The sequence below is a fragment of the Marmota flaviventris genome, chromosome 18, assembly GCF_047511675.1.
Source record: "Marmota flaviventris isolate mMarFla1 chromosome 18, mMarFla1.hap1, whole genome shotgun sequence".
Lineage (NCBI taxonomy): Eukaryota > Metazoa > Chordata > Mammalia > Rodentia > Sciuridae > Marmota > Marmota flaviventris.
This window is the reverse complement of record NC_092515.1, coordinates 11,532,027-11,546,584: the sequence shown is the minus strand read 5'-3', so window position 1 is coordinate 11,546,584 and position 14,558 is coordinate 11,532,027. Positions and strand designations below refer to the sequence as shown.

The 14,558-nt window shown below is 50.9% G+C and overlaps 2 protein-coding genes across 4 annotated transcripts; one reads left to right on the top strand and one right to left on the bottom strand.

The window, feature by feature from the left end:
* Nucleotides 1–342: 342 nt before the first annotated feature.
* On the top strand, nt 343–3,997 carry Pinlyp (phospholipase A2 inhibitor and LY6/PLAUR domain containing). The gene is made up of 5 exons (XM_027945765.2): nt 343–469; nt 1,441–1,557; nt 3,026–3,178; nt 3,392–3,535; nt 3,704–3,997. Exons 1-5 carry the CDS (start codon nt 400–402, stop codon nt 3,856–3,858), a joined length of 639 nt encoding a protein of 212 aa, XP_027801566.2. The 5' UTR covers nt 343–399; the 3' UTR covers nt 3,859–3,997.
* A 2,281-nt stretch (nt 3,998–6,278) lies between these two features.
* On the bottom strand, nt 6,279–14,553 carry Irgq (immunity related GTPase Q). 3 transcript variants are annotated; one of them, XM_027945952.2, is made up of 3 exons: nt 14,298–14,553; nt 13,340–13,865; nt 6,279–12,222 (listed from the first exon to the last, which is right to left on the bottom strand). In XM_027945952.2, the coding sequence occupies exons 1-3, from the start codon at nt 14,551–14,553 to the stop codon at nt 10,905–10,907; spliced, it is 2,100 nt and encodes a 699-aa protein (XP_027801753.2). In that variant the 3' UTR covers nt 6,279–10,904. The 3 variants fall into 3 exon arrangements, with proteins under 3 accessions (XP_027801753.2, XP_071460697.1, XP_071460695.1); XM_071604596.1 differs by lacking the exon at nt 14,298–14,553 and adding an exon at nt 14,175–14,232; XM_071604594.1 differs by lacking the exon at nt 14,298–14,553 and adding an exon at nt 14,095–14,175.
* Nucleotides 14,554–14,558: the final 5 nt, after the last annotated feature.

Sequence of the window (14,558 nt, the reverse complement as noted above, 5' to 3'; positions counted from 1 at the left end):
GGACCCCACCCACGCTGGGCGCCTCCTTGAGAAGAGAGAGGAGATGGGGCGAGGGAATCTCAGTCTTTGCAGGTGTTTTATAATTCACAGGAAATCAAGTAATTGGACCGACCTTGAGTTTAGGGGAGGGGTTGAAAGTGAGAAAACAGGGCAGAGTGACCTGGGTCCTGATGGAAGAGGTGACAGGAAGACTCCTGAGGTTCCCGTGGAGAACTGATCTGGACACAAGGTGAAGTCCCTTTTGGATGTTGGTCCCGCCTCTTCAACCTGGAGGCTTCAGAGGACTGCCCTGGGTTCTGACCTCAACTATTTCTCACCCCAGGGTGAAGGTGGGTCTGGATCCGCCCCTCCTCAGCTTCCTATAAGGGCAGAGGACCAGGGACTGCAGGTTCACACACCATGAGACCATCCACAAGACAGGGGACCTTTCTGCTGGCCTCCACTGTGCTCTGCACCCTCTTGGATCTCGGTAAGTGACAAGGGACCTGGACTCCTTCCTGGGACCCCAGCAAAGAGAACTGTGAGAGAGAATTCAGCAAGGTCTTCAAGGAGGAAAGAGGAGGTACCCTGGGAATTCAGATTTATGGAGGAGGCAGAGGAGGCAGAGAATAAGAAGGAGGAAGCCTGGGGCCTCAGGAGAAGAAAAGCTCACTGTGGTTAGAGCCCCGAGAGAGGGGGCTTGGTGGGCTTTGAATCCTCTGTCCTATAGACAGGGTCCCCAAATAAGACATCTGAATTCTAGAAAATCAGAGGAAAGCACGACTAGAAAGGGAAATTTAAAAATAAATAAATAAGAGAGATGTCCTTTCTTTCTGGACTGGGTTCAGACACCTTGCCTCCTTCTTCAGAGAGATGCAGGAGTCCAGGACAGCTTCACTTTTCCTAGGGCCAGGTGTTTAGGTAGAGTTGCCTCCTCTCTTAGGACCAAGGAGTCCATGCTCTCAGTCCTTCCTGGTCCTCACTCTCTCACCTTGCCCTTGGACGCAGACCCCAGCCTCAGGTACCCTACCTGAACTCCTACCATCTATAAGACCTGTGCAGTACCTGTGCGAGAGTCCCACACCCAAGAACCAGCTGGACCTGAAGTTTTACCAAAGTCCGTGAAAACCTTTGGCACGACCCCTCCCTGCCCCCGAGCTTGCACAAAGGACCCTGGCGTCCAAAGTCCCCAGCCTTGTAATTAAGGAAACAGGCTCCAAGTCAGAGTCGCTTCCCGCCCCTGGAAGCCGCTTTGCTGGCAGCACCACTGCTTCCTTGTCACTCTGGACAGTTCCCTGGACAGAAATCAAGGCCCCACCCTTGAAAACACAGGGAGATGCTGGGCCTTCCTCCATCAGGACCCCAAGTCCTCCCCCGACCCGACCCTTTAAACGCCAAAGTCGAATTCATGGACTGCCGTCCACGCCACTCCTGACTACAGACTCGCCCTCTACCCTGCAGGATGGCCTCTAAGCTGTGAGGTGTGTAAAGGCTCCGGGCACACGTGCAGCGGCAAAATGAAGACTTGCGAGGCTGGCAAGGACGCATGCGTGGTTCTCGTGAGCGAGTCCAGCACAAGTAGGAGGGCGCGGCGTCAAGCCCCCCGCAGGGAGGGCGTGCTTTCTGGGTAGAGGGTACCTCCGTCCGGAGGAGGGATCATCACAGTTCTCAGGACAGGTGAAGCGTGGGAAGAAAATCAGAGGAGGGCAGGAAAGAGGGAAAGACCTTAGGAAGATAATTGAGTGATGCGATGGAAACTATTGAGGTAAGGGATTCTGAAGATGCCACTGTCCAAAGGAGAAGATGGTGGTGGTCAGGGAGCTAGGTGAGGTAAGGACATGAGGGAAAGAGAGCGAGAGGGAACGAATCTAACAGGCAAGGGGTAGAAATATGGCAGGGGTAAAGAAGGAAGAGGCTGTGTTGGACTCAGGGAATGTGATCAGGGAAGAGACCAAAGACCAGAGGAGAGATGATGTTGGGTTAGGGGGAGAGACAGAAAAGCGACCACCCCAGAGTGGAGAGAGGTGATTCTGAAGCTGGAAGCAAATCTTCATAAGGAGAAGTAGAAATGGAGGAGTGGAGAAGCCCATGAGTAAAGTGGAAGGGAGAGAGGGGGCATGATTTAGAGCCCCACCCACCCCCAGATCTGAGAAAGAAGAGGGAGACAGGGAGCAAGGGAAGCCAATCCCCTCCCTCCCTCCCCGGGGCAAGCAGCCACATTCATTCAAAGCTGAAAGAGACCCTTAGTCACAGGAGTAGAGATGCTGGGGACCTAGCAAGGGAATGATGGCTGCTGCAGATGAAGGTCAACTTTGCGATCAGGAAGAAACTATCTGGAGAGGAGGGGATGTGAGTGGAAGTTGGGATAGAAGATTGCTATATTGTCCTGTCCACCCAGCAAGCTCTGGCGGGTGAGGGAAGGACCCAAGAGTCTTGAAGACACCTCCCCAGGCATATAGGTGGGAAATGGACCTTTGGTCAGGGGAAGAAGCAGCTGGGGAAGAGCCAGCCCTCAGAGGGGTACAGAGGGGATAACTTTGAATTTTTGGAGGGAGGCTGTGTAGACTGGAAGAAACCACACCAGACAAGACCTGGGACTAGCCAGGAGGGACAGCAAGAGACCAACGATGGGAGGAGTTCTGGCGAGTAACCATGAAAGAATCTGAGATATGAGTGTGGAGCAGGGGCAGCACCCTGGAGGCTGTTAGAAGGGGCTACTGGGAGGGGAGCAAAGTCTTAAAATCGCACAGACTTGCAAGACTCCTACTGGCAGGGAAGGAGAGAAGCACGGAGGGGTGAAGGGGAATGGTGGAAGAGACCACACCAGGCAGGCACTTGGGACCATGCAGAGACCACCAAAGGCCCACTCCACTCTGTGGCACCAAGGAGGGAGGGCTATCGAATAAACCACTCCAGACCACACACCAGGCAAATCAGGGACTGTCACTTTAGGGGACTGAAAGAGACCATCCTAGGGGGTCGTGGCGTTGTGGAAGTGTAGGGTTAGATCTAAGCCACCTGCTCTGAACTCCTGTCCCCTCTGCAGAGGGCCGGCAGGCAGTGAGCACCTTTAAGGCCTGCATGAAGTTCAGCGACTGCTACTCAGGCTTCGTCTCCACCACCATGAGCCCCAATGACTACATGGTAACCAACGCACTGTGCTGCCAGAGTGACGGCTGCAACAGTGGCTCCGTGCCCCGTAAGTGCCAACTCAGCCCTGCCCCAGGGGCCACTGTGTGTGCTTGGCCCATACTGTAACACCTGGCAAGGCACCTCACTGGTTCTGGGCACCAGTTTCCTTACTTCTAAAATGCAGTTTCCATTAGCAGCCCTGGCATTCCCAGGGCTCTGGGGAAGTTGGGGCAAGAGTGTAAACATTCCTGTTCACTATACACGTCACCCTCATCTGCAGCTCCCCAGAACAATCGTACTGAGAATGGCTTGATGTGCCCCTCCTGCATCGTGCCCTTCCAGGAGACGTGCCCGGGAACCCAGGCAGCTCGCTGTGTTGGCCAGGAAACACATTGCATCTATTTTGCTGGCAACGTGCAGGCTGGTGAGGGGTCCCTGAATCTCTGAGGGTACAGGGATCCCAAAGCTGGAACCCCAAACCTCGCTGTTCCAGGGGAGGAGGGGCTCCCGAGAACTAGGCCAGGAGGTGGTAGGGGTGGAGACTCCTGGGCCATGAGAAGGGGCTGACTCCAGTCTGGAACCCTCCTCCCAGGGATCATCAACACCAAATTTGCCACTCGAGGCTGTGCTACAGAGAGTGCCTGCTACACGAAGGCTGGGGCCGAGGTGCCCTCAGCTTCCTACCTCTACTTCATCCGCCGGGCAGACTGCCTTCCAGCTCCCTATCCCCCTGGCCGGGCTGAGTGAAGACCTGAGGAATATATGGCTGGAGGTCTCCTTTTGTTCTGCTCTGCAGCTCCCCTATAAATTAAACCAGTTAACAGAACAAGCCTGAGTACTTGTGACATGATGCATCTTGGGGAAGTGAGATGCAGAGGGTACAGATCTCAATCCTCTTTTCTAACCTCCTCTTTTCCAGGGATAGAGGGGGGACCTTGCACTTTATTAAGGGACACTCTTTGCCAGGCCCTTGTGCTAAGTGATTTCTATGTTATACCTCATTTTATGATCACAAATCTATGGAAATGAAATTATACCCACTTTTCAGACGAATAAACTGAGGCAGATTGTGGGTGCCACTTGCCTTGGGTTTTAACAGGTAGGAAAGGTCAGAATCTGATTTGAACCTGAGTCTGTGAGACTCCGGAGTTCTTGATTACTTATTTTTTTCCTGTTTTCTTGTCTACAAAATGTAGATTTTTTTTTTTCCTTTTCGGTAGTGCTGGGGACTGAACCTAGGGCCTTGTGCATGCGAAGAAAACACTCTACCAACTGAGCTGTATTAGATATTAATAGCTATGACCTTATAATGCTTTTGTAAGAGGCAAATGAAAGGACACTCTAAAAGCACTTAGTATAGTGCCTTCCACCTTTTAAGAGAATGATTCTGTGAGCAATATGTCTAAATAAATAGTAATTATCATAATAGCTGCCACCTATTGAGTGGCCTTTAGTTGGCAGGTGCTAAACCCTGGCACCAGTTGGGACAGACTAGATTTTCTATGACGAAAAACAAATCACTAATTTTGTGGTTTAAAATAACAAAGTTGCCAGGTGTGGTGGCACACACCTATAATCCCAGGAACTCAGGAGGCTGAGGCAGGAAGGAGCATGGAAAGTTCAAGGCCAGTCTCAGCAATTTAGAAAGACCCTGTGACAAAGTAAAAAATATAAAATAAAAAAGTTTGGGGATATAACTTAATGGTACAGCTCCCTGTGTTCAATCTCTTGCACCCAAATAAAATAAATAAATAAAGCAAAGTTGTATGAATCACCTAATGCTGCAATAAAGCTGTGTAACAAAACATCCCAAACCTGAAACAATATTTTTGCCAAAGGGTTATGGGTTGGCTGGGTAGCTCCACTTCTAGCTGTGTTGGCTGATTTGGCTCTAGTGTGTGTGGGTGATGGGTGGTGGGGGGAGGGAATCTTCCCCTTTGTGCACTTCCATAATCTTCCAGATCAGTTGCTCCCTTAACTGTTCTCATGGCAGATCACAGGAGCACAAATTTGAGTCAAGTATATTGAAGACCCTTGCTGAAGTTAGAACCGCTTGAGCAAGGTAAGTCATATAGCCTAACTCAGTAGCAATGGAGTAGGAAAGTATCCTCCCCCTCCAGTGGGAGGGAGGGAGTTAGGTTTGCTGAATGAGTGCCCATTCACAGCAAATTAGTTGTTCCTTCACTCTACATGTTTAGCACCATGCACAGCATTCAGCTCATTAGTCATTGAGCAGTCACCAACTTGAACATAGCCAATTTCTTTTTTTTAAATGTTTATTTACTTACTTATTTATTTTTAGTTGTAGTTGTACACAACACCTGTATTTTACTTATTTATTTATTTATATGGTGATGAGGATCGAACCCAGCACCTCGTACATGCTCGGCGAGTACTCTACCGCTGAGCCACAACCCCGGCCTGACCATGGCCACTTTCTATACCCAAAGCAAAGAGCCCAGGAAAACCTCACATGTGTGATTAAAAGCTGTGATTTAGCCAGGCGTGGTGGTGTATGCCTGTAATCCCAGTAGCTTGAGAGGCTGAGGCAGGAGGATTGCAATTTCAAAGCCAGCTTCAGCACTTTAGCAAGGCTCTAAGCAACTTAGCAAGATCCAGTCTCAAAAAATAAAAGGTGTTGAGGATGTGATTTAGTGGCAGAATGCTCGTCTTCACCTACTACTGCAAAAAACAAAAACAAAAACAAAAACCCTGTGACTCAGAAATCACTTTAAGCTCCTGAGGCTGGCCTTGAACTTGTGATCCTCCTCCTGCCTTGGGGTCCCCAGTCCTAGTTATTACAGGTGTTGCATCAACCACCACACCCAGCAACACTTTCTACTGGTTCGAGGGAACTAGTCACATGGCCTCACACAACCACAGGGAATCCAGGAAGTGCAATCCCACCCTAGGATTATAAAACTGACAGCTGAATGTTTCACAATAGCACGTAGGACCACCAAGGCCTCTTAGAGCTCATTTCTCATGTTACCTTCACAACTCTGTGATAGGCACTGTTATTCTCGTCCTTGTTTTCAAAAGATGAATCTGAAGCTCACAGAAAGGATTCACATTGAAGATTTGAATCACTGGGAGAAAGAGACCACATCACAGAGAGTAAACAAGTTTGACTGTTGGCTTTCATTGCATAACAAACCACTCCAAAATTCTGTAGTTTATAACAATCAACTTTTATTTAGCTCATTATTCTGTGTATCGGTGAATTGGTCAGGGACCAGCTGGGCGATTCTTCTGCTGGTCTCAGCTGTCAGTCGATTAGGCAGATGTGTTTCTGAGTGTTGGCTGGCTGAGTTGAGGTGCCAAGGACAACTGGGCTACATGTGTCTTCATTACCTAGCAACTGAGCCTAGGCTTCTTAATCTGGCAATGGGGACAGGGGTCCCAGGGACAGCATAAGGAAGTCACGATGCACGAGCACTTTTTAAATCTCTCCTTGCATCAAATTTGCTGTTACCCCAGTGAATGAGATGAGAGAAGACGATCCAAGGCCACGCTACAGAGAGGCTGAACAAACTGGGGACATTAATGCGTCACACTGGTCTGGAGTAAATGTGCTCGACCATCAAGGTCCTAACAGTCCCCTTCCAGGATGGCGAAACTCAGATCCTGCAGATAAAAGCTCCTAATCAGGAGCCTAAGGAATTGTTCTCTGGACAGATTCCCCATCATCTTTCCCCTACCCTCGGCCCCAGGACTCCAAGCTCCCAGCCTAGTCAGGAGGCTCAGCATTTCCCCCACTCAAACCCCCAAAGAACACACAATAGGATTTCTACACATTTTTATTCATTCCTCCAAAAAACACCACAGGTCACCGTACCCTCGATTTGTCCTTCCTGGTTCCCCACTGCAATGGACACAAGCCCCACCATGACCCAGAAATGCAAAAGCTCTGCTACAGTGATGAGGGTGTCTCATTCATTCTCCCATGTTTTGGGGGTCTTTTCTGCTTTGGCTATGGCAACACGAAGGTACATCACACATTCCCAGGTCTCCCAGCCCTGAGATGCCACATTAGACCCATCCCATGGCAGCCTGTGATCTGTCCATAGGGAATTTTAGCCTTTCCTCCTTGGATGCTCCCAGGGACAGATACCTCACTCACACAATCTTGTGACTCTGCAATTCCTAAACTGAATCCATCAAGTCATGATTAAAGGCCACCAGGGCTGGGGATGTAGGTCAGTGGTAGAACACTTACCCAGCAGAACCCAGGATCTGAGGTCCTAGGTTCAATCCCCCAGGGGCAGGGGGACCCAAAAACAGAAGCAAGCACCAAAAACAGAAGCAATGAAACCCAAAGGTGCCAACATACAACTATATAAACATAACGGCATTCAACACACACACACACACACACACACACACACACACAAATTGTCTTGTTTTCTTTGATATTATCTCTGGCACGAGGGCACAGGGGATAATAGCAACAAAGCACAGAACAGAGTTGTCCACAAGACAATCTGAGCAAAGGCTTGGCGGTGACAGGTGCCTAAGCTAGAGACATTTTCATGCTGCTCAGGGCTGAAGACGTGTGGGCAAAAGCAAGAGGACTGAGCTCCCAGGCCACCTTCTCAGGAGGGTCTGTAGCATGCTGCACACACACTTATACGTATATCCATCCATACAGGGAACTCTCATAACCTGTATGAGGTAGATGCCATTTGCTGAATGACTTCCCCAAGATCACGCCCAAAGTCAGCAGGCCTGTCTCACCCTACAGCTATGCTAGTAAGTTTCCTGCAATCACAAAAATGTTCTATATTGATACTGGTCAACACTGTAGCCACTAACCACAAGTGGCTACTGAGCACTTGAAATGTGGTAATGCAGCTGAGAAATTGAATTTTTAATTTTTTTTTGAATTTTTAATTTTATTTACCTAATATTTTTTAGTTGTAGATGGACATAATATCTTTATTTTATTTGTTTTTATGTGGTGCTGAGGATTGAACTCAGTGCCTCACACATCCAGGCAAGTGATCTACCACCGAGCCACAATCCTAGTTCCTAATTTTATTTACTTTTAACACTCATCTCAGTTATCAAAGAAGTATTAAATTTAATTTGATATTGGGTATATGAATCTATGTCACCTATGAATTTTACTTTTTTCAATACTCGGGATTGAACCCCAGGGCATTCTACCAAGCTAAACTCCCAGCTCTTTACCTTCTTTGATGTAGGGTCTCATATAATTGCTGAGGCTGGCCTTCTTGCAATCCTCCTTCCTCAGCCTCCTGAGTAGCTGGGATTACAGGCATGCACCACTGTGCCCAGCCTGAATTTTGTGAAATTTAAAGAGGTCAAACTTTTCTAATAAAAATTTATTATCTGAATTGAGATGCTCTAGGTTTAAAATACAAAAATGGATCTTGAACTAAATGAATGTAAACTATCTCATTACTACCTTTAACACATTATGTGTTGAAATGATAATATTTGGGGGACATTGGGTTAAACAAAATATTAAAATCAATCTTTCTAAGGCTGAGTGAGTTCTGTGCATGAAGCCTAGAGCCATTTAGCACCAAGTCAATCATGGCCATTTGACTTTGATGGGACAATTTGTGCCAGTGGTAAGATTAAGCAGAAGATGGGGTTACTGTCCCCCAACTATCTGTCCCTCAGAACAGTAACTCTTGTTTTCAGTTGTCAAGGAAAATAGGATCTCGGATGCATTCATGGTTCTCATCCCGCCCTTTCATTTCACAGATGGGAAAATAAGGCATAGGTCCAAGTGACAGAGAGAGTGGTGTAACCATGCTTGCTTCTCTCCATCTTGTTCCTCTTTCCTTTCTGGGAGGCCAAAAATATAAATGTTACCCTAGTTCTTAATTTCATTTTTTTGGTGTGTGGTGCTGGGGATTGAACCCAGGGCCTTGTGTATGCGAGGCAAGCACTCTACAAACTGCTCTATCTCCAGCCCTAAATTTTACCCTAGTTCTGCTACTGATCAGTGAATCTAAAAATATTATTTATTAAACACCTACTGTGTGCCAGATACTGTTCTAGGTATTGACTATATACCAGAGAACAAGACAAGCAAAGAGGTAATAGCCAATAAGCAGGTAAATAATAAATAAATAAATAAGGTCATTTATTATAGTGATATTTGCTACAAGGTAAATCAACTGGCCAGAACCAGTAGCGAGGATGTGCAAGCTACATCAGTTAGGGTGGTCAGGAAGGCCTTTCTGAGGGGACATCTGAGTAGAGACCTGATGGACAAGGAGCCAATCATGGGAAAATATGGAAACAGTGTATTACAAGGGAAAATAACAAGTGCAAAGGTCCTGAGGCAGGACTCAAGATTCTACTCTATCAGAAGAACCTATCAGGCTCATTGGGAATGGGATAGGGCAAAGAATGAGAAGAGGCAGGAGCCAGACCACACGAAGCCTTCTTATGGCTATTGGGCCTCCAGCCTGCCCTCTGGACTTGCTCTTCCCATCTGTTAGATTTTTTGACACTATATAATTTCAGGTTTCCTGCCTACACATAGTTAGCAGCTTAAAACACGCAGGCACTGCAGTTTCTGCCTTTGCCTCACCCCTGACACATTCTCACCATCTGGACTACCTACCTGCTCAGCTGTTCTGTGGCAGTGCTACTGGCTGCAGCACCCTCTGTGTACACCAGAAGGCAGAGTCTCTTAGGAATACCGGAGAAGGCCACACAAAAATGTTTGGACTAGTGCAGCAGTACAGCTGTTTCTCTAAAAGCCAGGTGCACAAAACGCCAAAGCAAAAAAGGGTTAAGGCTATTATGACAGAAGAAACCCAGACTGAAACCAAATGAACAAAAAAGGTAATAGAACCGTAAAGGAAAGACAGAGGTACACCTACCCTGGAGACACCCTGAATCACACAGCACCTAGACAATGGGTAGGCATACCCCTTCCCAAATTCCTGGGAGCAGCTGCCAGGATCCAAGTATATTAGGGAGAGGTGAGAGGTATGTCTGAAGTAGAGGTTCCTGCTCTGCCACACCTAGACCTCAGGCTACCCCAGAGCCCACCATGCACACACCTCTTGCCCACCTGCTACTTTTCTGGGATCATTCTTCCTACACTAGACCCTTGGAGAGCAAATACAAGACACCCATTCACTTCCAAAAGACCATGGAGTCTTGGACTGTCTCCTGTTGGCTCCCTGTTCCCTTTTCCATATGTAGCCCTTCAATCATCCAAGAATTAGCAACTAAGGCCCACAGCCCCTGCAAATCAGGAACCTGAGACCTCAGACACACAAATCCCACCCCACAGAAGATTCAAAGCCACTGTCCCTCGGCATCCTGGGAGGCTGTATATAGGCCTTTTCCTTCAAGGAAGCAGATCTTGTTTCCCTTTGAGGGCCAGATTCAAGGGTTCTGGCTCCTGGAAAACCCAGACCTACTTCCCCAATATGGAGCCCAAGATCCCCCTGTTAGGAATCAAGGCATTCTAGCCTTACTTCCCTGGTGAGGCCCCAAAACTCCAGTTGGAGACCAAGATGCACCCTGCTTCTAGGACTCCAGGTCCCCAACATCCGGACAAGGGTCTGGATGGCCTACTCCCTGATCTATAGAGAAATCAGGAGTCCTGTCCTAGACTCTATTCCCCTACACAAATCCAGATGACTAAAAATCAGAACCTGCATCCTCAAACCCCCAGAATTACGAGTATTAGACACCCCCACCCCTTATCTTAAAGGGGCAGACTTCGACCCCCCCCCCCATCTAACGGAGCTTGGGTTTAGCAGCCCCAGAAGCCCTGGCTCCCATCCCATCCCTCACTGGGTGTGCTCAGGGGGCGCCAGCACGGCCTCCGCATCTGCCTGCATCTCTTCTAGTGCCTGCAGCAGGACACCATGGGCCGCGCGGTAGCCCAGACCACCAGTCGCAGCTGCGCCACCCGCAGGCCACAGGAAGGACAGTGCACCCAGCGCTGCGCCCCCAGCAGTGCCCTCACCGGCCCAGGCACCCAGTCTTGCTTCCACCTCTGCACGCGTCACTGGGCCTGGGAAGTGAGTACGGGCGGCCAGCTCCCCAGGAGCCAGGCCCAGGGCACGCTCACGTCGTGCCAGGGCCCCAGGTTCAAGCCCCAGAGCCCGCCGCCACTCGGCCAGCTGTCCCCGGAGAAGTGCCACGTCGCACGCCCAGCCTAGCCCTGGTACAGGGGCTGCTGCTGCCGCCAAACTAGCCAACAGAGCCGGCCTCCATGCCCCAGCACGCAGCGCTGCAGCCTTTCTGCGGGCAGCGCCTGGAGATGTGGGGGGCAGCGCCAGCAGCAGCGCCCCAGCCTGGGCTGGCGGAAGCCCGCGCTCCAGCCATTCGCATAGCGCGGGGAGTCCACCAGGCCGCAGGGGAAACACTGGTGGGGGAGCCTCCTCCAGCACCTCCCACGTCTCGTCCTCCGGACTCAAAGCACCAGTGCCCCCTGAGTCCCCACTGCCTGGTTTCTTGGCGCCGACACCTTCGCTGCTAGCCTTCTCTGAATCTTCCCCACCTGCTTTCTGAGATCCAGTGCCAGGTTTTTCCTTTGGGTCGTTGGGTGCATTCTCCAGTCCCCCTTCGCCTTTCTTCTGTAAGTCTGCATCCCTGGGCTTTATTTTTTCCTCTTCCAGAGACTCTGGATCCTCGCCCTCACCATCTGTTCGCACGCAGACGAGGGGCCCATCTGGTACCACCAAGGAGCGGACCTGGGCCCAGTCCTTCTCAGTGGGGGCCCCGAGAGTGACGAGGATGAGGGCATCATAGTGGGTGGGGTGAGGGGCAGCAGCAGGGGAAGTGCCCATGGGACCCAGAGGCACAGTCCAGAGCACTACATTTGGGCGCTCTGGTGCTGGGAAGGGGGTGGGCACTGTGGGTACAGAAGCAGGAACTGCACCAGGGTCGTTGGGATCCAACCCAAGTAGCATGTTCAGCACAAGGCCTATGTCAGTTGTGCCAGTCACTGCCAGGTCCAGTCTTGCGCTGCCCAGGCGCTCCAGGCCTGAGCGCACCCAAGACAAAGCTGCCTCAAGGCCACCGGTCTCAAAGGCCTCCCGCACAGCCTCCAGCTCAGCTGCGCCCAGCACCTCAAAACCATCCTGGGCCGGTGGCAGGAGCCTGTGGGAACAGGGAGGGATGCAGTCAAGGGTAGCTAAACATGGGGAAATCTGGGGAACAAAGCCTGGGCTACTGTGACAAGGGTGGAGCTTTCTGAACAATCCTGGGGTGAGGCAGGAGCAGGAAAGGGAGGGGCCAGACTAATCAGGGGGGCTCTGCTCCTACTCCCAGATCTCAAGGGCCTTGATAAACCCACTGGTTGACTTGGGATCTGGTTCATAAATGAGGGCTCCCCCAGGACCAAGATTTCTCTGGGACACACCCAGGGGTTAGTAGTGGGGGCAGGTTTCCTGGAATCTGTTGGGTGTAACCAACTCATATGGGATTAGCTTAGAGGAAGGACAGAATGGCAACTATATCGTAGCCTAAAGAAATTGAGCACTATTGACAAATGAGGGGGTCTCCAAGTGTGTTCTTTCCAGAAGCCAGGAGTTAGGAGGGTCAGTGAGGGGAGAAACATCTCTGATACTAGCTCCTACCAAGGACATGTGACTAAGGTGACACAAGGCAAGTGAGGCTAAGGAAAAAAGATGCCACTTTTTAAGTTCCAATTTGACATCCATAAAATGAGGTGGCTGACAGTAGGGGGTGGGGAGTTTAGGAGGTAGCCAGCAAGTGGAAACAGAAACGAGAGGTAACTGGAGAAAGGAAGTGAGGGAGGACTTCAAGATATAATAAAGGTCATTGCATGTATGCCTTTTGGGCAACTGGGGTTGCTTGGGAGCCAAATTGATGGTAGGAGAGGAGAAAAGGACTTGAGAATTTGAGTCTGGGTAAAATCTTCACTAGGATCACAAACTTTTGTGGTGAAATGGAGTCTTACTTCAAAATTTTTTTTTTTGCCTGCGGGCAGTATTTGCAGGCTAGCTCCAGGTCCGTCCTAGAATTCTTGCAGAGCTTGTGACCTAGAAGGCTCTCAGGAGGCGGGGCTTGACAAGGGTCAAGCAGAGCACAAGCTTGGGGTGGAGCCTCTCGGACCTCAAAACCCATGAGGACCAGGCGGGATCTGGGCAAAGGAGAGGAGCCTTGGCAGCAGTCTCCCCTCAAACTCCTCAGGGATGGGGTCTAGACGAAGGGGATCATGCCTCCCCACCCAGCCTGAAAGCCTGTCACTCACCTCTGCAGCGCCTCCGCCTGGCTCCGCAGTGCCACCCGCAGGCGTTCTAGCTCCTCCCAGCAATCGCTGCTGCAGCACTCTGCTGGCAGCACAAAGAGAGTGGCCGCTCCTAACCCGGCGCTGTTCAGCAAGGCTGCTGTCTGAGCCCGGGCATCATTCTGCGAATCCCCATGGCGGAGGTTCCGCACAGCAAGCAGCGGGGTCCCTCGGGCTAGGGCGGCCCGCGCTGCCTCTGCCAATGCTGGGTCCAAGAGCTCCCCATTCCCCTCGGGCCCGGGTAGCACCAATACCAGCACATTGGCCTCCGCCGCCCAGGGCCCCGGCACCGCGGGTGGGCAGCTCAGTTCACCCAGGAAAAGACCTGGGCCCGCAGCTCTCAAACTAGGGATCCCAGAGTCCGGCCGTCCTTCGGGGATCTCTACCGTCTCCACATTCTTGTCGCAAAGCGCTGCAATTAGCGAGGACTTTCCTGAGCCCGGAGGCCCGAGAAATAAGGCAGTCACGTCACCCCGCGGCGGAAGCATTGCTGGAAAACAAGGGCGGGGAAGACACGAGTCAGGCAACACCTGGCCTTTTTCTTCCTTAGCCCAGTCTTCAGTCCTCCACCCTGTCTCCTATTTCCATACCTGGGTGTCACGCTCCAGGACCTAGAAACCCAGCATATTGGGCTTATTCCCTGGGGGCCCCGGCGCCTATTCACCCTTTTTCTGAGTGCTAACGTTTCCCTTTCTACTTCAACACCTCAGAAGCCCAACCTTCAATCTCCTGTCCCTCGGGGACCCGGGGATGACTCTTCCTCCTCCCAAATCACCAACGGAGCAGAAAGCCAACACACCAGGAGCACAGCTGGTGGCGGCTGGTCAGTCGCAGAGGAGACTGACCAGCCCGGAGGACGGAGGCCGAGGAGGCCAGAACGCCCAGATTTAAAGACATTAGGACGCGATCGGACAGTTCTAACCTGACGCCACACCCTCTACCAGGCGGGGTATCTTGGAACTTGACGGTGGAGACAGCGTGTTCTTGGCTGCAGAACAGCTGAACCGTGCGCGCTCCCCAGCTTCTGCGGTCTCCGGGCCTAGAACAATGAAGGGGGCGAGGCGCTTGCGCGCCGCGAGCGCCCACCTAACTGGGCGCAGGAAACTTAGATATGTACGGTACACACGGTTCACAACGTCATCACAGTGCGTCCAGGTCAAGGAAGGACCCCCGGCCATTATTC

Bases quoted from the DNA above. Each gene is read 5' to 3' on its own strand.
- Pinlyp (XM_027945765.2), top strand. From the start codon at position 400: ATGAGACCATCCACAAGACAGGGGACCTTTCTGCTGGCCTCCACTGTG. The intron at 1,558-3,025 runs GTAGGAGGGCGC...TCCCCTCTGCAG, and splicing joins CGTGAGCGAGTCCAGCACAA to AGGGCCGGCAGGCAGTGAGC. The intron at 3,536-3,703 runs GTGAGGGGTCCC...CCCTCCTCCCAG, and splicing joins TGCTGGCAACGTGCAGGCTG to GGATCATCAACACCAAATTT.
- Irgq (XM_027945952.2), bottom strand. From the start codon at position 14,553: ATGGCCGGGGGTCCTTCCTTGACCTGGACGCACTGTGATGACGTTGTG. The intron at 13,866-14,297 runs GTTAGAACTGTC...CTTGTTTTCCAG, and splicing joins GGTAGAGGGTGTGGCGTCAG to CAATGCTTCCGCCGCGGGGT. The intron at 12,223-13,339 runs GTGAGTGACAGG...CTGTTCCCACAG, and splicing joins CAGGCGGAGGCGCTGCAGAG to GCTCCTGCCACCGGCCCAGG.